The sequence below is a fragment of the Tenebrio molitor genome, chromosome 9 (genome assembly GCF_963966145.1).
Source record: "Tenebrio molitor chromosome 9, icTenMoli1.1, whole genome shotgun sequence".
Lineage (NCBI taxonomy): Eukaryota > Metazoa > Arthropoda > Insecta > Coleoptera > Tenebrionidae > Tenebrio > Tenebrio molitor.
In genome coordinates, this window is record NC_091054.1 from 10,719,476 (window position 1) to 10,745,490 (window position 26,015).

At 42.4% G+C, this 26,015-nt stretch overlaps 3 protein-coding genes across 4 annotated transcripts in view; 2 read left to right on the plus strand and 1 right to left on the minus strand.

Moving 5' to 3' along the window:
• The first annotated feature begins 3,804 nt into the window (after positions 1–3,804).
• Positions 3,805–22,209, plus strand: LOC138138935 (uncharacterized). The gene is made up of 2 exons (XM_069059072.1): positions 3,805–4,409; positions 20,681–22,209. The coding sequence occupies exon 2, from the start codon at positions 20,772–20,774 to the stop codon at positions 21,537–21,539; it is 768 nt and encodes a 255-aa protein (XP_068915173.1). The 5' UTR covers positions 3,805–4,409; positions 20,681–20,771; the 3' UTR covers positions 21,540–22,209.
• Positions 22,210–22,941: 732 nt separating this feature from the next.
• Positions 22,942–23,929, plus strand: LOC138138936 (rRNA methyltransferase 2, mitochondrial-like). Its single transcript, XM_069059073.1, has 3 exons — positions 22,942–23,166; positions 23,215–23,416; positions 23,462–23,929. Exons 1-3 carry the CDS (start codon positions 23,015–23,017, stop codon positions 23,828–23,830), a joined length of 723 nt encoding a protein of 240 aa, XP_068915174.1. The 5' UTR covers positions 22,942–23,014; the 3' UTR covers positions 23,831–23,929.
• LOC138138933 (cytochrome b5 reductase 4) overlaps positions 23,835–26,015 on the minus strand; it is a 41,658-nt gene continuing 39,477 nt past the window's right edge. For both annotated transcript variants that reach the window (XM_069059069.1, XM_069059070.1), the window contains exons 2-6: positions 25,705–25,820; positions 25,488–25,649; positions 24,817–25,435; positions 24,416–24,716; positions 23,835–24,364 (exon numbers count right to left, since the gene is read on the minus strand). In XM_069059069.1, coding sequence (XP_068915170.1) covers positions 24,040–24,364; positions 24,416–24,716; positions 24,817–25,435; positions 25,488–25,649; positions 25,705–25,820 — 1,523 coding nt within the window. In that variant the 3' untranslated portion in view covers positions 23,835–24,039. The remainder of the gene's footprint in view (positions 24,365–24,415; positions 24,717–24,816; positions 25,436–25,487; positions 25,650–25,704; positions 25,821–26,015) is intronic.

Below are 26,015 nucleotides of genomic sequence, written 5' to 3' on the forward strand. Positions count from 1 at the left end.
ATATTTACTGTTATCATTTTTCGTTATTTTATAAATTTCAAGCTTCCGTTGTTATCGCTGTTGCTGATTAAAAATGATCAATCATCGTTCAAGTACGTAATCGCCCTCTGTACAAAATCCCATCAAAAATCAAAACCGCATTACATTCGAACAATTTCTCCAACTTGTCGATTTCTCCCCTTTTGGTTTTCCCCATGAAACATCGCCGGAAGCAAACCGAATCCTTGACCAATTTCCCGACAACACAGACCCCTCGAAAAACGTGTCCGCACTGATAAACCACCAAAGGTCAACGAAAAATCAAAAAACGACCAATCCAGAGCCTCGTCTTCATTTTTATTTGATTCGAAACAAAGATTTGGCGATGATGCAACACCGATCTCATCTTCCATTTGTGACGAATTATGTATTCCGGCGATAATCATTTTTATTGCCTTGCAATAAAAACATTACCATTTAATTATGCCGCTGCGATTACGTATTTCGCACGAAAATGGCCGGTGATGGGTTTGACTCCAGATCAGTGCGAAACGTAAACATTCCCGCCAAAAAAAAAAAACCCAAAAAAACACAAATCGATTAGATTAAAACTTCTTGTCACGTTTCGTTGTTTGTATTTTTGTTTTGGGACAAATCAAGACTGTACTCGTAGAAACTCCGACGTTTCGACTCTCCCCATTTTCTCTATCACAAAACTAATTACCACTCCGTGATAACTCGAGTGCTTGTAGCTCTAATCACAACACAATGGGGAAATCACCGTCACATTCCGCTCTTCTTGGCTTTTCCGTCGATTTCACGAAAAATCTGCGACCTCCTTAATGTCCCAACGCAACAATCGCCGATTAATTCTGCGCGAATTCGCTCCTCTAAGGTCACCAAATATCGATTGGAAGACGGGCGCTGCATAATTTCGCACTTGCACAATCCCGATTTAAATACAATGAATGGTGATCGATTATTTTTTCAGCGAAACAACACCGATTTGTGTCGTTTTAATTGCGACGCACAAAGAGAGGAGTTCGCTACGCTTTGAAATTAGATCGAATGGAAAGTTTGCAACTTTGACGCGGAACTCTCGCCGCAACAAAGCCAGTTATGAGTTGCGAGTTGCGACAGATTCGGATGGGCTTTTGAGCGAACCCCTCGAAGTTGCCTCCCCTGCGTCCCACCTAACTCCACCTGAACTCGCAAACTCTTTCTAATCCTGGGTGCAAACTTGACGATTGCTGATTAGTGCGGGATGGTCAGTCAGTTGTAAATCCGTCGGACACAAAGGTGTCCCAAAGGTATTCGACAGTTCCGAGAAGTCTGCAGAAATGCTACGCCCAGAAAGGGAATTTGTCGGTGTTCAGATTACTGTGGCAATGGTTAGATTGAATTTTTCGGTGTGATAAGAGCGTGCTGACAAATCTCTTCCCAGAAACGTGATACGAACGAAATGTAGAGCCGAAGGTGGCTTACTCACAATTTGTAATTGCCGATTGTGCTGTACAGTGTGTTTGAGAAAAGAATTTCCGGGTAATAAAGCAGAGGTCCGCGTTAACGAGAAAAAAAAATAAATTTTGTTCACTCGGAGTACTACAATTCATTTGGGGGAACACTCTGTATGCGACATGTTGAAACTTGTATCGGGCGTTCAAATGAAATCCTGGGCTGAGTAGGCGTTGGAAAAATTAAAGCGTTTACAACAGTGTCAAGTTTGAATTTCCCGCCGTTTGACACAAATGACATTTGTTTATGTTTAATCGGGACATAATTGAACATGTTTGTTTTCAGCAAAGGGTGCCCTTAGATATTTGCTTCGAGAATAGGAATCGTTACGTTATTCTATTTTTGATGTAAAACATTGCAAAGAAAGAAAAAAAAAGAAAAAATGTTTGGCTCTAAATTTTAGGTTAGTTGTCAACATGCTCCAATTAATCTACGCTTTAGAAAAGCACAACAATTGACGGTTTCCAACGCCTTCCCAGCCCAGGATTTCATTTGAACGCGCGATACTACCAGTATCAGCACATAAAACTTCATTTTTGCTCCTAATAACATAATATACTATTTAATTCATTAAAAAAAATACCAGCTTGTCTGTTTCATTTATGTATTTTGTTCTTTTTCTGAACAATATTGTTTGGTTACAATTACACTATGTATTTATTTTTTTTATATTTCCTGTCATAATAAAGATGATTATTGCATATTATGATGTGAATTATGATCCACCGCAAACCCGGCATTCAGGTCGGACTAATTTATGATTTCTTTTATTATTATTAAGAAACGTATCATTACTTATACAGTAACACCATTGTCCTATTTTAGACGATCAGACAGCTTTATTATGGAATTTCAAAATTTTGAAAACACAAAAATTTTAGAAACAAAAAAAAATTACAAAAAATAATCAACTCTTCAAAAATTTTCATTATTCAAAAAATACATCAAACTGTATTCTATTGTACTACATGGTGGACACAAAATTTTATAGGACGAAAATAAGTTTTTTCCCAGCCAAAAACCACCAACATTTTTGGAAATTCTCACATATTATATTACATATACAGAGTGTTTCTGAAATAAGTACATTAATTTTAACTGGTACTAGAACTCATCAAAAGGAACAACTTTTTTCTCTGCCATTTTGGCGAAAAACGTTGCGTAGTGGCTTAAAAAAATAGGAAAGATTTTCCTAAAACCGTTCATATCTCCAAAACTAAGCTACCTAAAAACGTGAAACAACCAGATTCTTACGAAGTGGATTTTTTGCTATACGGGTAGATTTCTTTGAATTTCGATTTCTGCGTTAAAACACGTTTTCTGGATGAAAATGGACGTTTTTTTTCATATTAGCGCTGATCTCAATTAGCCATTGCAGTATTTAGTGGCGTAGGGTTATTTTAGTGAAAAATCTCTCCAATTTTTTTTTGGAATTAAACATCGTTTTTCGGCAAAATGGTAAATAGAAAAGTTGTTCCTTTTGACGAGTTCTATTACCAGTTAAAATTAATGTACTTATTTCTGTTACACGTTGTATATCCCAAGTGCAAAATTTTTTATCGGAAATTTTTTTGCTAATGAACGAAAACATCCATAAATGAGGTCAGAAGACCAATTATTAGCAAATAAGAGCACGAGACGAAGTTGAGGGCTTTTATTTGCTAATAATTGGTCTTCTGACCGAATAATTTATGGATGCTTGAATTCATTAGCAAAAAAATTTCCGATATTAAAATTTTGCACGAGGGGTATACGGCTGATTATTTCCTGAATAGAATGAAACCAAACGCATTATTTCCAATCCTTTTTATTCAAAATAATTTATTAAAAAAAATCATGTACCGACATTTTTTATCAGATTATTGCACATGTGCATTTTAGAGAAATTTTATCGCGTTATTTTTTGTTTTCTCGTTTTGATTGGTCAATATTTGTCACGCAATTGGTTGCTAAACACATGAAGGAAATAATCGTTCAAAAAATTGCTTTGACAATAAAAAAAATAACCGCAAAAATTATCTACCAAATATTTTTTCCTTAAATCATCAACAAAAAAAAAAGATTCAAAAGATTTTAATGCATTTTGAGATCAGAATTATTCTCGGTTGTGACCGATCTGATGCGCAGCATCTTTTCGGTAATTATCAAAGTTTTGCCCATTTTAGATGTCGCAATAAAACGCGTTTATGTCTTCGGAGAAAAAAAAAGTACTTCGACGATAAACAAAATCATAAATACATCCAAAAAGGGACGACAACTTTTCCGCTAACCTGAAACCTGGAACGGAAACAATCGAATCTGCCGCGCTCACTCTGTATATATTGTTTGTGGTTATTGTCGCCGGACTCGACTGTCAACCGCACGATTGTCTCAATTAAGCCCAGTTCACACCGTTGCCATTTAATGTTGTTGTTCACTTGAGTGTTGTCGTTTCTTGTTGTTTAGCATCGAGGGACAAATTGCGGATGGAGGAACAGGTGTATCTGCGGCCCTCGCACCCCAGGACCCCTCTAATGATTTCCCGAAGAGTCGCAGCGGTCCGTAAGGGCTCGCCCCCACTCGCGTTGCACCTGTTCGTAATGGACGTGCTGCAGTCGGCACGACGATATATACCGGTGAGGTCGCCACTTCTCCCCAGTCAGACTGTCGATGCTGTCGCGTCCGCGCCACTTCTTGTCTCGCCGTACCGTTCGACCGCCGAAGAACTGTCAAACCCCGGGGCTCGTCCGCACCCTGCGCACCCCCTCGTGACCGCGACCCGGAAACTCCGGAGGATATCGCCGAAAAGGCTGTGCGGTGACCGTGCGGAGTTACTGGAGCAGATCAAGGTAACCCGACGAGGCAGAGCTGGGGCCGCTCGATTTTTCCACATCGGAAGGACGACTTTTCCCACAAGCAAGCGAACAACAATCACGGTGAGTACCGCTCGTCTGTTACGCCATTGCACAACTGATCGGGCCGAGATGAGGTTTAAGGTCAGTGGATCAGGCGATTTCGGAGTGGCGGCGAAAAAAGCGTCGAAAGTCGGGCCGGGGCACTCTTTCCGGGGCCCCGTGCGACACGCGAACGGAGGACCGGAGGAAAGCGATAACCTCGCGATTTCGGAAAGTTCCTCCTGACTTTGGACGGGACAAGAGCGGGCCCGAAAGGGAGCCCTGCGGGACACCGGGCGACTTCAAACCGAGGTTGAAGTGCGGCGGCCGTTGTTTACGACGGACTAAATTGTTTATTATGTAGAATTATCGGCCCTGTTGATTTACGCCATCCATCGATTCGTGATCCCGATCGAACGCTGTGAACGTGACACTTCGAACAAACATCAACAGTGCGACAGACCACAAAGTTAGATTTTGCCAAGAATCGGTTTGAACAACCTTCCAAAAGCTTTGGACAAGCGTTTTTGGCATTGCAAATTCTGTGTTTTGCTTCACAAGTTTTTTAGGAACAGAAAATTTTGCTTCCCAACCGTATTTTGGCATTTTGCATTTTTCTTACCAATTATTTTGGAATTGTGAAATTTCCGTTTTGCTCAACAAAACTTTCTTGGACACCGGAAATTTTGCATTTTGCTCCCCAAACGTTTTTAGGAATTGTCAATTTTGCTTAATATTTTTTTGTAGTGTTAGTTTTGCATTTTGTTCTCCAAAGCTTTCTCGGCATTGGAAATTCTACCTCTTGCCCCCAAGGACTTTTTTTGAAATTGGAAATTTTTCATTTTGCTTCCCAAACATATTTTGCTATTGGAAACTTTACATTTTCTCCGAATTTTTTTAGTATTTTAGTAGTTGTTAAAAAGCTGGTTGGAATTGCGATTTTGTATTTTGCTCCCCAAACGTTTTTAGAAATTGTGAATTTTGCTTCTCAAACTTATTTTGGAATTGACAATTTTACATTTTTCTTCCCAATCTTTTTTGGAACTGTGAATATTGCATTTTGCTCCTCCAACGTTTGTTTGAAATAGAAAATTTCCATTTTGCTCCCCAAACTTTTTTAGGAATCGATTTTCACTTTTTGCTTTGCTTTTTTGTAATTGCAAACATTGCATCTCTTTCTACACCCACCAAATCAAAACCCGATACATTTCTATTTTAATAATGAGATAATTACATAATTGTATTTTTTTTTATTTTGCACCTATAACACAGTCAATATAACACTCAAACGGGTTTCGAAAAGGAGCTCTTTTCGATACGCGTTTCAGGTACATTTATTTAAAATTTTAATGTTGGCAGTGACTCATAGTGATCATTGCATTTCACGACCTTTAAATGCAAAACTTACAATTGTTTATCCATTTACCAGCGTTACCAACCCTTAGATTTGCCAAATATAATTCTCCTAGCATGATGTTTTGAACTTTTTTAAATTTAAGGGGCAAAATAGAAAAAATATTGTATTATACTCGTTTTATAAGCCATTTTGTCGCACTTGTTTGCTTTATAGCACTCGTCGCAGCGCTCCTCGTGCTCTAAAAAACGCGTGCTACAAAATGGTGTCTTATAAAACTCGTCAAAAAGCTGTTTGGAATTGGAAATTTTGCATTCTGCTCCTCAAACATTTTCAGAAATTGTGAATTTTGCTTCCCAACTTATTTTGGATTTGGGAATTTTACATTTTTCTTCCCAATTTTTTTTTTTGATTTGTTAATTCTGGATTTTGCTCATCAAAGCTTTTTTTTTAATTGGAAATTATTTTGCTTTTTGCTTCCCAAACTTCCCTTGAAATTTTACATTTTTCTTCCCAAATGTTGATACTGTTAGTTTTGCATTTTGCTCCCCAAAGCTTTTTTGGCATTTTGCATTTTTATTTTGAAATTGGGAATTGTATATTTTTCTTCGCCACCTTTTCTGGAATAATGAATTTTGCACTTTGTTGCCCAAAGCTTTTTGTGAAACTGTAAATTTAGCTTTTTGCTTTCGAAACTTACTTTGGAATTTTACATTTTTCTTCCCAATTTTTTTTTAGCCCTGTTAGCTTTTTTGGCATTAGAAATTCTCTTTTTGCTCTACAGAACCTTTTTTGTAATAGCAAATTTTGCATTTTGTTTCCCAAACGTATTTTACATTTTTTTTGGAACAAGAAATTTTGCATTTTGCTTCCCAGACATATTTTGCTATTGGGAATTTTACATTTTGTCCCAATCTTTTTTTGGGATTGTAAATTTTGTATTTAACTCATCAAAAACCTGTTTGGAATTGGAGATTTTGCATTTTGCTTGCCAAACGTTTTTAGAAATTGTGAATTTTGCTTGCCAAACTTATTTTGGAATTGACAATTTTTCATTTTTCTTCCCAAACTTTTTTAGAACTGTGAATTTTGCATTTTGCTCTGCGAACGTTTGTTTGAAATAGAAATTTTCCATTTTGCTCCCCATTTTTAGGAATCGATTTTCACCATTTGCTTTGCTTTTTTGTAATTGCAAACATTGCATCTTGCTCTCTTTCGACACCCACCAAATCAAAACTCGATACGTTTCTGTTTTAAAGTGCGTCTATGGATATTTTGAAACGACTTTTTAAACACTAGTTAACATTTTGGGTCATTTATGATGGTCTCATTACTAGGGGATTATTTACCTACCCTGTAACAAAAACTCTCGATGGTACCTGCGGATTATTGAAGATCGGTTACTCACCACTTTTACGACAATCTTTGTTAGCGGGCAATAAACCACTGAAGGAATCAAAAGGTCGTTTTAAAATATCGATAGACGCACTTTAATAATGAGATAATTAATTGTAAATTTTTGTAATTTTTGTATTTTGCTTCTCAAATTGATTTTGGATTTGGAATTGTACATTTTACTTCCCAATATTTTTTGGAATTGCGAATTTTACTTTTTCCTCATCAAAAAGCTGTTTGGAATTGGAAATTTTGCATTCTGCTCCTCAAACATTTTCAAACTTAGTTTTCTTTTTGATTTGTTAATTCTGGATTTTGCTCATCAAAGCTTTTTTTGGAATTGGAAATTATTTTGCTTTTACTTTCCAAACTTCCCTTGAAATTTTATATTTTTCTTCCCAAATGTTGATACTGTAAGTTTTGCATTTTGCTCCCCAAAGCTTTTTTGGCATTTTGCATTTTTATTTTGAATTTGGGAATTGTACATTTTTCTTCCCAAACTTTTCTGGAATTGTGAATTTTGCATTTTGCTCCCCAAAGCTTTTTGTGAAACTGTAAATTTAGCTTTTTGCTTTCGAAACTTACTTTGGAATTTTACATTTTTGTTCCCAATTTTTTTTAGCACTGTTAGCTTTTTTGGCATTAGAAATTCTTCTTTTTGCTCTACAAAATCTTTTTTGTAATAGCAAATTTTGTTTCCCAAACGTATTTTACATTTCTTTTTGGAACAAGAAGTTTTACATTTCACTCATCAAAAGCTGTTTGGAATTGGAGTTTTTGCTCCCCAAACGTTTTTAGAAATTGTGAATTTTGCTTCCCAAACTCATTTTGGAATTGAGAATTGTACATTTTTCTTCCCACCCTTTTTTGGAACTGTAAATTTTGCATTTTCCTCACCAAAGCTTTGTTTGAAATAGGAAATTTTCCATTTTGCTCCTCAAACCTTTCTAGGAATCGTGAAATACACTTTTTGCTTTTTTTTTTTGTAATTGCAAACATTGCACCTTGCTCTCTTTCTACACCCACCAAATCAAAACCCGATGCGTTTCTGTTTTATTAATGAGAGAAAACTAACAGTCGTTACGTTAATTGCTTTTTAACAGTGTTTGTTTAAACCGTTGGTCATTATTCAAATCGTTATATTTGTTTATTGTGGGCATTAAGAGAGTAATTAGCCAAGTGGCGTCGACCTTCTCCCCCTTGTGCACCTACCGACCAGACCGAATCGATTCGTGAAGGTCTTTTTGCCACGGCTTGCTTACCTTATTGGTGTTTTGGCACCGTTAAAAAACTTTCCAAAAACCGACATATCACCCAACCACACTAGTTACAAACCAGTTTTTTTCCTTCTAACGACAAAATCCACCGGGACGAAGAGAGGAACTAAATCGGTACCAAAATTGGAAACAAATCGAAAGTTGCCTTATGTAAGCTGTTACGGTCTATTATGTCAGCTCGATTGTGGATACTTCAGAAATTATTTTAATAAACGGAAACGTAACAGGCGCTCGAGCAAAAACTGCTTCAGACACGAAATCTCGACTGGGACCTCTTGCGAAAACACCAAAGAGGAAAGCTCGCACCTTGGACATGAATTGCATGCACTGTCAGGCCAGTTTTCGATTTTTGCCAATTACGTCGACTCGACCATTACCTTGTTCTGTCATTAGTACCAGTCTAGCGATAATTCCATTATGTTTGTCACCTAAATCATCCGTAAAAAGTATCACGGCTTCGATTTAATCGGACCTAACGATCTTTTCTTATCGGCCGTCTGGCGTGCGAACTGACTCGTGCAATTTAATGCGCACGACTTGATTATTCTTAAGCGTACGGTTTATTAAGACGTAAATCGATGCTAAAATACTGGAATAATTCTCGTGTCATCCTCATTAACTTTTCCGACAATTTATTAAATTGCCCGAGAGCCGTACGACGTAATCGATACAATTATGCTGCCTACTGACATTCTAACCGGAGAGGAACTCGCTGGAGAAGCGTTCAGCCGACTTCTTTCTCAACACACGTCTCCGGATTTGACTCACGATTGGGAACTGTTCATCACCTTCTTTCACAATTTCTTCCAAATTTCCAGATTACTCGCTCCCAGTTCGAGATCTTGCGCCATCGTGCGCATTAAAAATCCATTGTCTCGTTTAGTTTATTGTCGCTTTGCAAATTCATCCAGAACTTTTGAAATCGTCACCGTGCATTGGCTCCAGATTCTGCCAGACAGCAACAAGCCCCACCTCTCAACGAATTATCTGGTTGCACGATTAGATTGTAAATACATAGGTTGCATTGAAAATTGCAGCAAACTAATGTGGTGGTATCGATCGCGTCTAGAGAATTACATAGATTATGAAACAAATGTTTGTCCAGACCTGACACCTTGTCAAGTCTTTTTCTACCCTACATCACAAGAGAAATTAAAAAATTAAATGGTTTCGTCGGGTTACAGAAGCTACAAGAGTTGCTGAATAATTCTGAGGAGTCGGTACCTCCAAACTGGAAATAAGATGTAATTCTGGTAATTGTTCACTTTAACTACTTTTGGAATTTTCGCGTTTTTTCTGGCTAGACACCCTCAGGGCGTTCTCCTAGATCGTTTCCCACCATTCAAACCTTGTGCAAATGCCTTTTTTTCACTCTTGTTGTCTTTCAAGGTCACGTCAAGGTCGCGCCAATGGCTTAGTATAACTAAAGGGTAAGGAAAATTCATTTGCACAAGGTTTGAATGGTGGGAAACGATCTAGGAGGACGCCCTGAGCCTGTCTAGCCAGAAAAAACGCAAACATTCCACAACTAGTTAAAGTGAACAATTACCGTAATTCTGTCCAGATAAATCATTTGTACGTGGTAAAAATCAAGTTGGTCCAAGCCCTGAGGTACACCAAATTGAACAACAACGTTGATAGATTTATTTAGATCTAGTAGCACAAACTGTTTTCTCTCACAATTTACATTATAATTAAATAAATATTGTTTAAGTTTACCTAACAATATATCACGGGTGACGCAACGAGAGCTTTAGTAAAGTCAGGACAACAATTAACATATGCACGATGTTTCCCTTCGAACCGGAAGATAAAGAGCGTTCAAAAAAAAATCAAGTCAAGTGACCTGGTGCTCGTTTTTGTTCCCGCTAACGTATGGCGTAGCTTCATCACCTGTCAAATCGTAGATGTCAAACGTCAACCAACAAGCAGCGTTCAGAATGATTTCTTTTGGAAAAAACTTCTTTTCAGAACCGATGGGAGTTTTCCTGGTTTACAACAAAATGATGATTATGTATTTGGAGGAAATGTCAAAGCATGCCAAACAACAAAAGAGAAAAGAAAAAAATGGTATGTTTGACCACACATTTTTTTTTTTGAACGCTCGTTATATTTCCATCGAAAGTACTTGGCGCCAGAGATTATTTCTAAAATTAAATTGACATCGAGCAAATAACCCAATCAATTTCTTTCAAACTTTCCAGCTCTTGACGAAACGTTAACTGTTATGCGTTCTTAATATGTAGTACTACAACGATGCTAGTACTTTTATTTGTACTTGTACTGACGAGTAGTTTTGGCTCAACATTTGTCACCATTGGAGTACCGTCGACGAATTGTCAATAACACTAGAGGGGATATTGTATTCCTTCCTTTATTACCGCGTTTCGTACCAGAACCGACGGCTGACAAGCCGACCAAAGTAGTACTTGTCCAAGGTGAAAAGAGGAAATGTTTACCGTTCCTGCAACAACTGTTGACCACCAAACAATCGATTTTTGTCGCATTGAATACTGATCGAGAAAGTTAATTAAATTGTCCAACACATGAACACTCGTCGGGCGACATTTCAACGCTGTCTGGAACCCGGTCTGGACCCTCCCCTATCTTCCTCCTCTCGACTCGATCTACTTGTCAGAGTTCCGCAGTTATTTCCTGTTTTTTAATTGGAAGAAGAACGGTTTTGACTGAATCACCGGTTAAAATTTGTCGGAGTGTGTTTTCCTCGCTCACTTGCTCCCGAGGACAATGCTCTTTAAGGAGCCGAGAGTCGTTCACTCGCGATTCACTCAACCTGACCCAATTCGCTCTTCGTCCTCCCCCAACTCGTCGTTTTTCCTTCTTGCCGTTGTTGAAAAGCAAAAACGTGACACCTTCACCGCCGCAGTACTTTCCCCACAAGCGGAATAAATTATTATGTAAAAAACTAGTTCATCGGACCGATCCAATCGGTTCTGTTCTCGTTACCGATCCTGACGGTGTGACTTGCGTAACGACCTGACGACGGGAGGGCCGTTCCAGACGAAACGTTTGCGATGCAGAGGAGGTCGTACCGTGTACGCCGAAACAAAACCGCTTCGATTCACCCGCTGCATTCTGATCGATCCGACACGGTGGCAAACACGCAAACTTTCCGAATACGACGCGGGTAGCCCTGGGCCGTTTCTGACTTACGACCCAACGCCGCGACCTCACTTTTTATCAATGAAAATCACAATCTCCACCAGAACGTTGACTTGGCGCGCGTAAACAAGCCAGGACCGGCGCCAGGACCGACCATCGGGCGACCAAAAAGTCTCCCATCGTCTTCGACCAGCACCAACTTGTCCCAAGTATATGGCCTTATGACGAATTTCTATTCTGTGCCAATCGTCTTGCCTCATTCCACTGGATTCTTCATTTTTCTTGGTCTTCCCATCTCAGTCGTTGGTTCTATTTTCTTCTTTCCCTGCGTTCTAGTTTCGTTTCTGTTGTCTTTACTCCTTCATCATATGGTGCTCAACACAATTGCCTTTCGCGGATGACTGACTCTATTGTTTTTATACTTAATTCTGATGTTACTGTCTCAATTCTTATTCTATCTCTTCTTGTAATCTCTTATTCTTCTTAGAAATCTCATTTCACTACAACTATCCATATATGTATAATGGACGACTTTCTGGTATGCTTGTGTTTTTATTTCCTTCGGTATTTCTTTCTTCCCCAGACGCTTCTAGGACTCCTCTAAGTCGTTGTAGTTTGTAACCTGTCCTTGTGTCGCAATTCTATGTTTTCTTTCTTTCGAGGATATTACCAAATTTTTCCTTTTTTTTACTTCCATGCTTATTCCAGACGTTGGTCCTTCGAGCCAGACTCCCGCGAATTAGCAGCTTACGCGTCGCAGCCGGTGGATTAGAAGAGTGCACAGCAACTCCACCTCGGTCTTTCTTTTGAGCGATTTTCCTCGTTTCGTTTTGGCTCAGGTGGCGAGCCACCTTCCCCTAACAAACCGAAACTTCGCACCATCCGGGCCTCCGGTATTGATTAAATAATAAAACGTCGGTCCTACACTCCTGAATACTGCATTAGTCAGTGGTCATTCTGTTTCGTGTGAAACCCGTGACCCGTGACTGTCGTTTTTGTTGGGGAAAAAAAAATGAACGCTCGCTGATCGTTCGCGGATATCCGGTAAGTGTATCGTTGATTGTTTCCCTTCATCTCGTTAATGGATTAATTTACGCGGCACGTAAACGCACAGGACAACCTGGACATTGCATACTCATCAGGTGAAGAAGCGATCGGAATACAATTAGCGTGGTGGCCGCGCCAACTTTCACGACTCCTCTCGTCAAGGTCCGCAGTAAATCATCGGAAGGTCTGCAGTTTACCTTTCGGAGGAGGCGAGTGGGTGGATTTCGGCTTCGCCGTCGAAGAACCCCAAGCACCGGAGGGGACCCTCTCCTCGGCGCACGTTCACTCGTTTCGACGTATTCCGAAAATAGCGACGTCCGTTTCCGCTAAGAGCTGTTCGTTGTTCGGAGGAGGAGGAAGCCACCCCGAGTCGCTCCCGTGTCGGTCTGGCCGAACGTTCCGCCGGAAAACGTTTGGCCCCGGCGGGCGGCGGCGGGGTTGGACTCTTTTTTTTTGTTGCTTTTGTCCCATCGAGGGCGTCCTTTGTCGGCGGTTTTCCAGCGATTGCCGTCACCGGTCGGTTCTTTGCACAATCGTGAAAGAAATTACGCGATAAGTGACGGGAAAATTACGATGTTTTCGTTGAATAATTCAAAATATTGCTTTAATCGGCGACTAATCAATTATGTCAATAATAAAGTCTAGTCGTAATCGGTGAGGAATGTTTTCAACTGTTTTTATTGTTTTTCCTATCGGAAATCACGAGGCGCGATTGGGTGAGGTTGCGAAACCGCCGCCGAAGGATCCGCGTCGGGAGCTCGCGGCGGTGATAAAAAAAACAACAAAAGGAAGATGGCTGCTGTTGTCGCCAAACGAAATCTTGCTCTCGTTGCCACAAAGGCCAAAGAAAAAATTTTCCCAAAAAGTTCCAAATCCCAAATCACTCAGAATTGGTCATCACTTGTCCTGTGATATCGGTGATGAATTGATGATAAATTAATCTTTTAAATGACGTGTTACACGCTATGTGGTGGCATAAAACATGATAATAATAATAATAACAATAAGATAAATAATCAGTTTGTAAATATTTCTTAGTGATCAAGTCTAGCTTCGAGAACTGTTGGACTACTTAACAACGTAATTTACAGAGAAAAAAAAATGCAATAAAGATGAAGATGTCAGATAACGAGGATTCAAAAATTTATCGCCGTGCGAAGTGTAGACTTCTACTGATAAATCATAAACTTGACAATAAATCATTCCAACGAAGGATCGAAAGGAAGTCGGATAGATAAAATGTAAAACTGCGCAAATTAATTACCGAGTCGTATCTTGAGCAATCAATTTCACATTTTTATGAGAATTGCCGATGATGTTCAATAGTGAGAATGTTATTATGCAACTTTTGTTCTGCTACATTTCCCACTACACACGATCCCCACTTTTCCACGTTCCATTTAAAACTGAAGAATTTCTTTAACACACCTCCTGACGTCTCCAAAGACACGAAACGAAGTCCTTGCAAAGAAGATAAGTGGAAATCGCTCGGTGCGAAATCTGCAGAGTACGGAAGCTGGGGCGTGGAACTTTTTGTACTCATAGCCTTGAAAGCAACGCTTCCAACATCCAACGCTGTAAAAATTGCAAAAAACACTGGCCCTAAACATAAAATACAACTTCCCTGGGTTTTCTTCCATTAAAAAATTACGGAAACATTTATAATCGTTGAAAATTGTTCCTACAAAATTCACAAATTATTGCAAAAATTGAAATATCAAGTGAAGCAATTGTTTCCAATAACCAAAGATCACTGCCTACTTGATTTTCGTACATAAAATATTGTACGAACCACTTGCGTGAAGACATCTTCCGTTCATTCGCGCATTAATTAAAGGCACTCGCTCCTTCGTCGCTCGTGCTTTAAAAAATGCGCTCATGCGGGAACATCGTCTTCCCGCACTTGGTTCGTAAATAACTATTTCGCTTCGACGCTCAAAAGAGTCATTCGATAGTGGTACTTTTTCCACACTAAATTCTGCAAACTCCTGTCTCTCTGAAGATTTCTTTTCCATTTATTGTTTTGGGTTTGACTAACTTCTTCCTTTTTGAAAAATGCCGGGCCCAAAATAGACCACCTGGAGAATTTAGCACAATCTTCAAATATCTCTCGCAAATCTTTATTTCTTCGAAAAACAATTTAACCTTTGTTTTGATTTGCGACAAACGGTTTTTTTTTTAATTTACCCACTGCAACAAGGCAGATATGGCTGCTGTAATTTTACGGTCACAGCTTCGCTAGTTACTTCTACGGAAAAATTCTCATTGTTTATCGAACAGTTTTAGTGCATAGCAGTTTTAAAAAATGTGTGACCCGGTCACCTTTTGGTATTGACTCTTGAGGAAAATTGCAAAATCAACATTCCTAAGTGAGTAACACCTTCTGGTATCCATCATAAAAAAACTGGTCTAGACAATTCTGTTTCGTCCATCATCATGGAGGTCCCACTAAAGACACGTCATTTGGAGCAACATCACCGCTAAAGAATTTGCAACAAGAGGAATTCTTCATCTCGCCCGAAGAGAAAGTTCTTCCGGTGCTTGCACCAACTTTTTGCCCTTTTGACAGAATCTACGACTCTCGGAGCTGGGACACTTTTGGCAGTTTTTGTAAGGAAAAAGTACCTACATGACAAAAATTCTTGTGGGCCTGAGAAAATTGTAGCAACGAAAAATAAAAAACAGTACTTGTTGGACATTTTGGTGTCTCCACCGTTACAAAAGGTCAAAGTTTCCACGTGTCGTCGTCGGTCGAACTTTACAACAAACTGCAATTGTGAAACGGGAAAGTACAAATGATTCACTTATCTTTACACTGAAACTCAATTCGAGCCCGTCAACATGAGAACTTTCAAGGACGCATGAATTTGTAGTAATTTCTTCAGACCTCAACACATTTATCCAAACGACTGGTCGGATGCAGTTTTGTAGTCGATTGCTCTTTACGGCGATGTTGATTTATCGACATTTCACGTTGGGTAACACCGCAAAACACTTCTCAGCGTGGTTGAACCCAACATTCGACAACTGAAATAACTGGAGTGTATTTATACTCCGGTTGGGGAATCTCCTCCACGGATCTCTGGCTCCGACTCAAATCGTCCACCCACCCTCCCGATGCACCCATCGCCTTTTCCCCTTCGCTCCAGCCCGTCGTGTCGAATTTTTGCGTCGTTCCAGTTCACTTTCTCCAACTAATCCTTGTATCAATATTTATCTCCAATTGCCAATTACAGTTACTCGACACACAGAAAAAGAACCGACCGATCGATTTGCACTTTCACACCGCGATTGGGCGTGTTGTGAGGGCGCGTTCTTTCACGTGGGGAATTTCTGCTGGCGGCGTCATTACTCAATCAATTCAATTGGACCCATGTGAGGACGGTGCAATTGACGTTCAAGGTTTCGTGGAAACTTCTCAGTGCTCCGGTTGCAGATAGATGAAAAACGGCTCGGCGATCCAGGTCACGATTTATTTTCATAATATCGACGGCTTTTCGCAAACAATAAATAAATAGGGGCCTTGGCGACCGTTATCCTTTGTAAGGTCGCCGGCATCAGTCATCGTTTCGAGTCAATTAGTGCGGGAACGGTACTGTTAGGAGGCACACATAATATCTGGACGGCGCCGCCCCCGCCGCCGACCTCATTAACTGTTGCGAATCCGAATCCGCGTCCTCCGCATTCTAAATGAGCGAGCGTGAATGGGCACAGATGGTCGCGCTCAAAGGAGCTCTTGTTCGGCGGTTTTTTCGCCGCCGTCGGTTGGCAGCGTTCCATGGCGAGAGCCGGCTTCTTATCGCCGGCGAACGACCCGGATGGTCCCGGTGAAAGCCGAAAGAAACGGTTTGGGATTCCTTCCGCTTTCACTTTCATCCTTGGGTCGGATTCCGGGAGGGCGGCCGCCGCCTCCTCCTCGCGTGACGAGGCGAATCGCCTTGTTTACAAACAACACGAACAAAGAACTGTTATTGGCTGTCGATGCTCCCGTCCGGCGGATTACGCAACCGGTGCCGACGAGAAAAGATGTTAAAGGTACATGAACCGGAGACGACGTCTTCGATTGCCACCTGAGACGGCGCGTTTCCTGGCGCCCGCGACAACCAATTAGACACGTGATGGCATCGCCGTCGGTGATCGCGGTCCAGATGGCGCCGATGGTAAATCTACCCGTCAAGGTCTGATCAGACCGCAACATTCACCTGTTTCATACCTCTTCTGTTTTCCTAAAGGTCACCGGGCGCTGCCTTATCCTCACTATAAATAGAACCGGTGTGTACGGTGGTGGCCGACATCGGATTTACCTTGCGACATGATCGTTATCGACGCCGGGGACCAAGTGAGACGCGACTCTTCTCCGCCGCGTTCTTCGACAAGTGTTAGTTGCGGCTCAGACCGACATCCTCGACAGATGGAAGCGATCCGATCGGACTTATCGCTTCCTCCCATCGCCTTTTCCGCTGCGAAGGGGAGATAAGACACGACAACGAGGGACGGCTTCACGCTCCTCCAAAACGCACAAATTCTTTTCTCCCCCTCGAATTTCATCTTTGCCTTTTCGTCAGATCCGAATCGGAAGATTTTTAAAAAATCCTTGCGCAGGGGTCACCGGATAAGAACTTTCACCTTTCTCTCTCCACAAGAGATATTATTATGTATTTTTATTATTATTGGAGTAGTTGGACCAAATCGCAAATACGAGGGTCATTTGAAAGTTCGCCACCTGATACGGAGAGAATGTAATCATTCTTTTTTTTTTTAATATGTATCTCTAAACTTCCTTACACACCAAAGTGTGTTTCATTCTTTGTAACATTCAAAGTAGCTGTCAACTGCAGTTCTGAGGTCGTTGTCTGCTCGCCAAGAAAAATTTTTTGACATCGGAAGGAAGTGGACGGAAGTCGGATGGATCTAGATCTGGCGAATAAGGCGGATGTCGCAGCAGATAGTATCGCTTTGTCGACTCATACAATGGAAACTACAGGTGTATGCGCACGTGCATTATCCTGTTGCAAAATCTTTTTTTTTTTGCTTTGCTAAACTGAGTCACTTTTTATTATTCCTTTTGAGTTGGCCCAGTACAGTAGTAGTACATCTTATAATTTACATACAATTCTTTTCACGGTATTCTATTTTTTTGGATTGCACAGAAAAAATGTCTTAGTTTTCAAAGAATCTCTTTATTTCTATTTTTCAAATTATTCAGTTCAATACATTTAGTCATTCAATGGAACCAAACACGGGAACAAAAATTCTGTTCTTTCTGAATTACTCCAAAAACAATACTTCCGACAACTCGAACTAGCGAACAAACAAAAATTCAAGATGCCAGATCGGGACTGTAAAGCGGCTGTTTTAAATTGTACTAACGCTTTCTGAAACTTCCTTATTCCTGTTGTCACCTTGTACGTTGCTTTGAAGATCCTTTCTTTCTATGTACTGTTGTATGTATATTTAATACCTATACAGGTTTATAAATTATCCGATTTTCGACATTTCCCACTAACTCAATAAAATAAAATATAATATAAGAACTAAAACTAACTAACTAAATAAAACAATAACAAAATAGCAGCTTTCCAAATACAATTATCCCTCCCCACATATTGTCCCTCTTCTCCACTCAACCTTTTTCATCCATTCCGATCCCTCTTCCGTCCTCATTCAAAATTTCTTCTCTACTCTCATCTCCCTCTCCCAATTCTACGCATTCATTCAACAAATGCTCTATCGTCCCTTTTTTTTCTCCACACATCCTGCACACTCTAGTCCTATCCTCATTCCAATATTTATTCTCTCCTCATTTCCACACCTAAATCTTGCTATTATCACTCTCTCCTTTCTACTCTCTTTTCCTAGGTACTTTGGCAGTTCTTCCGTTATTATTTTTTCATATTTCCCATTGTACCTAGACTCCCTAATTCTTGCTTGTTCTTCTTCTATCCGTCTTCCTTTCCCCCAATTCTTGCATTAAAATCCCCCCAATCACCAAAGTTCCTTCTTCTTGCTCTTTTACTCGCTCTTCTATTATTCTCTTCGTTTCTTTCATACTTCTGCTGTATATTGTTACAATTCTCCATTTTCTCTGTTTTCTTTTCACCGTTCTTTCCATAAACCCTTTTTCTTCTTTTGCTTCAGTTCCGTTTTCTTCTTCCAGTCCCTTTTTCACACCCATTATTATCCCACCTTTCGCTCTCCCTTTTTTGCTTTCCCTCTCTGCATATTGACACTTCCACTCAAAGTCTCTCGGCATTCTCTTTTTTAATTTTTCCCACCCCTTTTCTTCCACCCACGTTTCTACCATTCCCACTACGTCAAATTCTCCCAAATACTTCCGAAACTCATTCTCTTTGTTTTTTATTCCCGCTACGTTCCAGAATACTATTCTTATTTGCTCATTTTCTCCCTTATTCCTCTCCGTGTTCGTTTTCCCTTTTCTGTCCTGTCTTCTTTTTCTTGCGCTCTTATTCAAAAAATTGCTGTATCTAACTTCCCCTTTTCTTCGTCCCACCTAAACCCTTTTCCCTCTATCCATATCTTTTTATAACCCACTTTCACCCGCAGTCCTTTTTGTCGCTCTTCTTTGGCTAGCGCTCTTAATTCCTTCTGTATGTCTCTTTCCTTCTTCGTCAGATCATCTTCTATGTCTACTCTCATTACTCTCCTTCCTTTTTTTTTCTCTTAGGTTCCTCTTATTTTCCTATAACTTTCCGCTTTTCCCCCCAGCTCTCAAGTTCCGCCACAATCATTTTTCCTCCATTTATTTTATACATCTCTTTCACCGTCACTTCAACCTCTAATTCTGCCTTCAACCATTTTTCCAGTTTCTTCTAGTTCTCCCATTCCTCTTCGTCCAGTCCTGTTACGACAATATTATTCTATGTTGTTCAAGGTTTCTTTGCACCACTCGACAAACTGTTGCCTTTGGCAATCTGTAAACTCAACGACAACAAATTTTCCTGCCGTCCAAGAGATCGCGCAAGAAGTTATTAATGGCTGTAGTTCCAATGCCCAAAGTATGTACCCTTTGCGATTCCGTTGGTGACTCCGGTTATCCTACGATTCCTAATGGTATTATCGAATATTATGTTCAGTAACAGCAGATCTTGGTCCTTCACGTGACTTCCAAACTTAAATCCTTTGTAGCCGGTATAAGCAATTCTTTTAAAAGTGTTTCATCACCAAAAGCAGACCGGAGTCCTTAGATATTTGTCTTCGGTGCTACGATGTGAAATCGTAGCTCTAATGGAACACCTAATGATTAGTAGAAAACAAACCGTGCCAGTTATTGCGAGCAAATATCCCAAATTATCACCGTCAACGACACAACAAGCATTTCTTTCATAGTCTATTTAATTCAATAGATGCAATTGATACGTTCATTTGCAAAACTTCCACATCCTGTTTACATTTACGATTTCGTCCCGGTGTGCGCATCGAACGGCCTCTAGAACTGAAGGGTTTCGTAAGCAGATGATCCCGCGTTAAAACCTCCTTCAGAAGTGATATCAATTTACCTGGCTCGCTGATTCCAGTTTGAGTCGGTGGTAAACAACACGGCTCGTTTGCCAATTTGACCCTGAAATGGGAAAAAAAATTTCTTCGACGAATACATCATCCGACTAACCCGATTTCGTCGATCGGACGCGCTCGACGCGGCTTTTTCTACACCTCCTTCGTTGTGGCCGCCTCGCGCGTAATAACCATGATCCAGATTGCGATTCCATTATTGAATTTATCGATTCAGCATGGCGAAAGGCGAGCGTTTTTTGCATCACAACCGTCGACCAACGAAAACAAGTGCGTAATTCACTAGACGTCCAGATGTTTTCAAGTTTAACTCGATCGAAAAGCGAACGTCTCGGATGAAATCGAGGCGGCGATAACGCATCCTTCCAGACAGTCTGTCTGTGGCGGTGTTGGAAGCTCGCCAGATCTCTGATTGTCAAATAAAGCAGTATCGGATGGACCCGGCGCCATCACCGTCGAGCTTTCGATCCGTGACTCCTGCGTAGTATTCGTCACCCGGTGCGCTGGCCCACTGCCAAAGGAAATCTCCAACTCCCTCACAACGGTGGTTGTTTATTTTTGTAATTGGTTTATTTCGGCTTTTGCAGATTTGATCGGAGCGCCCGCCTCCAGTCCGCACCTTCCGCCGGCCACGGGAAGACCTGAAGATGACTTGAGCGTCCGACCGCAGCCGCAACCATGAAACCGGCCTTCGCGATCGTGTTCATTTGCATCGCCTCCTGCGCCCGCGTGTCCTTCTGCTACCCGTCGAAGCCGCTGAACGAGCGCTCCACGGAGCTGGTGTGGGAGGCCTGGTTGCTGGTCGACCAGACGAACGGCAAGCACGACGACGTCGGCATGCTCCGCCGGAGGATCACCCCCAAGTCCGTCTTCATCACCCCGACCTTCAGCCCGGAGTCGCTGCCGGCCTGCGCCGACGGCTACACCTCCGACACCATGGGCCGCTGCGTCAAGATCGTCAAGATCAACGAGTCGGCCCACTTCAACTTCATCCTCCAGAAGCTCAACGCCCAGTTTCCCGACTACGTCGACACCAGCGAGGACGACTCGACCCAGGGCCCCCTCCAGTTCAACATCCCCCTGGTGGGGGACGACAAGTCGGAGGACGACGACTCGGACGTCGCCATCGTGGTCACCCCCTCGCGGACCAAGCACTTGGACAACAGCTCGGTCAAAGTCGAGGTGCGGCGCAACGGCAGCGACAAGTTCGACGTCGAGGACGTCGCCGCCATCCTCGGACTCAAGCCGGAGGAGGTCGAGGTCACCACGATAGCCGAACTGACCACCACCATGAGCACCATCAGGTACGAAGACACCACGACTTCGATGCCCACCACGACCGAAGAGACCACAGAGACGACGTTGCCGCCGACGACGACGACGGAGGACGTCAAGACCACCACGATCGTCGACGGCGATGCGCTCTTCTTCAGGTTGAGGACCTAGAGAGCGCGGGGGCCCCCAAGGGCTTAACAACCAAATCACGTACAAACAAACAGTAAGACAATAACAGAAACGACACTCCCAGAAATCGCACCGAGTCACACCCTCCGTCGACGAACGAGGTCCTACTTGTACCGGGGTGTACCAGAGCCGGGTCAAAACCAAATCAGACTAACGATGTAGATTTTTTTGTGATTCTTTAGGTATTAATTTGTACATAATGTGTATATCAAACTGCAAATGTTTTAATTTGTCGTTGTCTCTTGTATATAGAGTATTGCGTAATTTATTCTACTAACGCATCGCGTCGGAGTGAGCTTGGCGACGTCATCAAGCACAGTATTATGCACTCCGACGCAATTACTAATCTTATCGTCTAAACCACTGTATTTTTTTAACTATACTGTTGTAGGACTAGGTTAATCGTAAAAATGTAACAACACCTCCTAGTACTCTCTAGTTCTCAATTCTCAAAACACGAACCCTGATAATTAAAAAAAAACTAGACATTTAGACACGTGTCCTCCAGATTCGTAACAGACTGATTAACCTTTCGTTCGATTAGGTACAAATGTAAAGTTAGAGTAAGACTAAAGGTATTTATTGTCAATAATATTCCATGTTATGTACTTGTGCCAGTATACATCTATTAATAATAAAAATTGGAAACCGATACGATTTTTTTCTCGCACACCACCCAAGGCCTTCCACCGTGAAACACGAAACAATATCGCTTAACCTTTACGTGCTATATATAGGTATTAAGCCTGGTCAAATTCGACCTCCATCTTGAATCACGTTCTCGCAAGCAAAGTCACTACACTTGATAATGTATTTCTGTGGCGCAGACTTCCGCAAAATAATTACCTATGTCAAATTTGACGTCATTCGCCGAAATAAATTGTACAGGTACCAAACCAGAAACACTAAAAATACGAGTGTTAGCGTCATTTCGGACATCAATCTTCGCTCCCAAAACAAATAGGTGCTAATTTCGATTTGTGACTAATGACAGGCGCCGACTAGATCTCGACGAGTTGGCCCGACTTGCGGCACTCACCCTGTATATAATCCGAGTTGTTTGACAGACTTCAAGATGATAATTCAACGAGTGTAAACAACTCGTTCCCCAACAAATCGGGGGTACAACCCAATTTGGAGACTAGTACGAAATTAAACGGGTGCAATCATCGACGAGAGTGTTTTGTTTCACGATAACAAGATGATTCTTACCGATCGCCTACGTCCGACGTGCACACGTGCACTAACCACAAAGTTGACCGCATCGAACGATTTGCAAGAGTTTCTTTAAACAATTACCACATTTTAACCGAAATCTTGTAAAAAACATTGACATAAAGCGTTTGAATTTTTACCGCACTGCCACCAACCTGATTCGACTCTAGGGACAACAGTTGTACCAACGCACAATTCATGTCAACATAACCTATACAACGACATCCGAATTTCTAGGTTAAATGTTGAACGGAGCGAGTCGCAAGTTTAGCACGTCGGTCAGATGCTTAAAATCTGTGAAATTAAAAAATGTGAAGGGTGCGAGCTCGCACAACTGGTTGTCCCGGCAGCTGACTGACCCCTATGTGGAGAAGGCAAAAATGATGAACTACAGGCAAGTACCCCGTTGACGCTTGCAACGTCACGTTCGAGCGGGTCGTAGGTGTCGCAGCGCCTTCAAATTGATCGAAATAGACGACAGGTTTGAAATCTTGAGGCCAGGAATAGTCGTGGTGGATTGTGGGGCTGCGCCAGGGTCCTGGACGCAAGTCGCCGCTAAGAGAGTCAACGCGGACGGGTCAGACCCGCGGGCGCCCCAAGGACTAGTCCTGTCAATAGACAAGCAGCAGATTTTCCCAGTTGAGGTAAGAACACAAATGGTGGTGATACCAGATTAATTGTGTCTTAAGGGGGCCACAGTTTTGGGAAACACTGATTTCACCAACCCCCAGTCACAGTCTAAAATTGTTGAGCTCCTCGCCGGCAAAAAACCTGACAGTGTCGTGTCCGACATGGCCCCAAATGCGACGGGAGTGAAAGATCTGGACAACGAAAACATGATACACTTGTGCTACACTGTGTTGAGGTTTGCCGTACAGATGTCAGAGGTTGGGGCCAGCCTGCTTGTGAAGTTGTGGCAATGCGGTGAAGCTAGACAGTTGGAAAATGACATTAGCAAGTTTTACAAAAGTGTTAAACCTGTGAAACCTAGTTCTAGTAGGTCAGATTCTGCAGAAATGTTCTTGTTGGGTAGAGATTTCAAAGGTTTAATGAAATAGCGCGTAAAAAATATGTTTCTTTTATTTATAAATATTTACAGTCACATAAAGCGCTCTATCACAATTTAGAAACACAGAAAAAAATTGCTAACTAGGCTGTGTTCGAGTTTCATTAGCGCGTGCTTTCTAGTACACTGTACATCTCAATTTATTGCTCTTTTTTCCGCTATTAAGTTAAAAATGCCATAGACAAAGTGGTCGACGGCCTGCTATCCTAAGAAAAAGTGAATCTGGTCGTCTTTGAATCCCAAGTCCTTGAACAACTGTTGCGTGAGTGTGGTGAAAATAGTGGGGCCGCAAACCATGAAGTAGATATCTTTTTTGACGTACGTCGTGTCCTTCAAATGCTCGGCGATCGTCGCCTCGAGAATCGACCTGCTGATGTGCCCCCTAGCCCCGGTCCAAGTGTCGTCCGGTTGGGACAGGACGTGCCGAACCTTCAGCCTCGCGTCCTCCCTCTGCAATTCCTCAAACTGCTCCTTGAACAAAATGTCCGCCGGCGTTCTGTTGAAAAACAGCAATCTCAAGTTTTGACTGAAAGAAACGAGATAAGCGAGGGCTTCATCAGTTATTACTGCTCGTTACCATTTCCGTATCCTCCTCTCCAGCAAGAAAAAAATGATCGAAAACATCGGCGTGATCCCCGTCCCGGCCGCCAGAACGATGAACGTCTCTCGGCGCTCGATGTCTTGCAAATTGAACGAGCCCAGGGGCTTGGAGATGATCACGGTGTCGCCGGTCAGGCAGTCTCCCAGGATCTTGCTGAGGTTGCCTTCGGGGTAGCGCTTCACCATCAGGCAGACGCTGTCGGTGGTGTAGGGCTGCGCCCGGAACTTGCCGAAGAGGCAGTTGGGGACTGGGGTGTAGCTCCGCACGATTTCCTCCCCTGAAAGCGAAACAAACGAGATCTATCGAGCCGAGATCTAGTGTGCTGATGTCATCGTTGGGTAAACGACAGCTCTCATTAACGTCACGAAGCTTCTTACCTTTGATAGTGTCGAACACTTTGATGTGTTTTCCTAGAGGGACGATGCTCCTGTTGCCGTCGCTCCTCTCCAGCTCGATCAAGAAAGTGTTGTAGTTGACTTTCGTTTTGTTGGCCACTTTGCACTTGAGTCTCGACTCGACCAGCGCCTTCGCTTTTGCCTTGGACTTCTGCTTGAGCACCCCGAAGTTGTCCCAGACGCTGCCCTGGCACTTCCTGTAGACCAGCTCCACCTTGCCGGTCTCGCAGCCGACTCTGATCCGACAGGGCCAGTGCACTTTGTCCGCGAACATGATCTCGTTGTCGAAGACGTGACCGCTGTACGTGAGGAAAATGTGGAAGGTCTTGTCGTCGGCGCGGTTCACTTCCAGCATCGGATTCGAAAAGTTGCCCGTATAAAAAATAATCGTGATATAGTCCAGTTTCTGGATCCAGTCGAATCTCGGTAGCAAAATTGGTTCCTTGTTGGTGGCGTTGTTGGCAGTCTCTTCGTTAAGCGCCTTCGGCGGGGACTTCTCCGCCGGCTTGAACACCTCCGTCGGGTCGAACTCCGCGTGGGGCTTCAGCGTGCCCACGTAGCACTTGCTCAGGATCTGGTCGTAGTTGACCCAGGGGTGCACCTGCTCCACACGAAAAATCAACGACAGCTGCGCGGGTTGGGGGCTGGTTTACCTCTTCGAAGAGCGACGTGGCGTCCTTCCCCGCGCCCCGCATCAGCTGCTCCGGCCCCCCCGGGTGGAACGGCAGGTACGCCGACACGTTGTAGACCCGCCCCCGGATGCACAACCACGCGTCGTCCTCTTTGTTGTGCAAGGCGAGCTCGGTCGGTGTCACCTATTCGAGAAATTTAATTAGGAGGGTTGGACGCCGCCGCCGCCGCCGACCTCACCGATAAGTGTCCCGCCCGCGGTCCCACTCCGGTGAGGTCCTTCCCGGAAGAACCCAACCGAATCCAGTCCATGAGGGAATGGCCGGGCGCCAGGGCATATTTGTTCCGGAAATTTCCTGTAAGAAACACGACACGGGTCAAATGGCCGCCCCTTCAATTTTTGAATGGAGGGGGCGGTCGAGACCGATCAAAAATCAAATTAATTCGGCTCACCACCCCCGTCACAACACACTTATGCAACCAACAATACCCGTCGACGTACGCAACCAACAATACAACAATGAAGACGTTTTTAATTCGAGAGCGATGAT

Bases quoted from the DNA above. Each gene is read 5' to 3' on its own strand.
- LOC138138936 (XM_069059073.1), top strand. From the start codon at position 23,015: ATGTTGAACGGAGCGAGTCGCAAGTTTAGCACGTCGGTCAGATGCTTA. The intron at 23,167-23,214 runs GCAAGTACCCCG...AGCGGGTCGTAG, and splicing joins GCAAAAATGATGAACTACAG to GTGTCGCAGCGCCTTCAAAT. The intron at 23,417-23,461 runs GTAAGAACACAA...TTGTGTCTTAAG, and splicing joins AGCAGATTTTCCCAGTTGAG to GGGGCCACAGTTTTGGGAAA.
- LOC138138935 (XM_069059072.1), top strand. From the start codon at position 20,772: ATGAAACCGGCCTTCGCGATCGTGTTCATTTGCATCGCCTCCTGCGCC.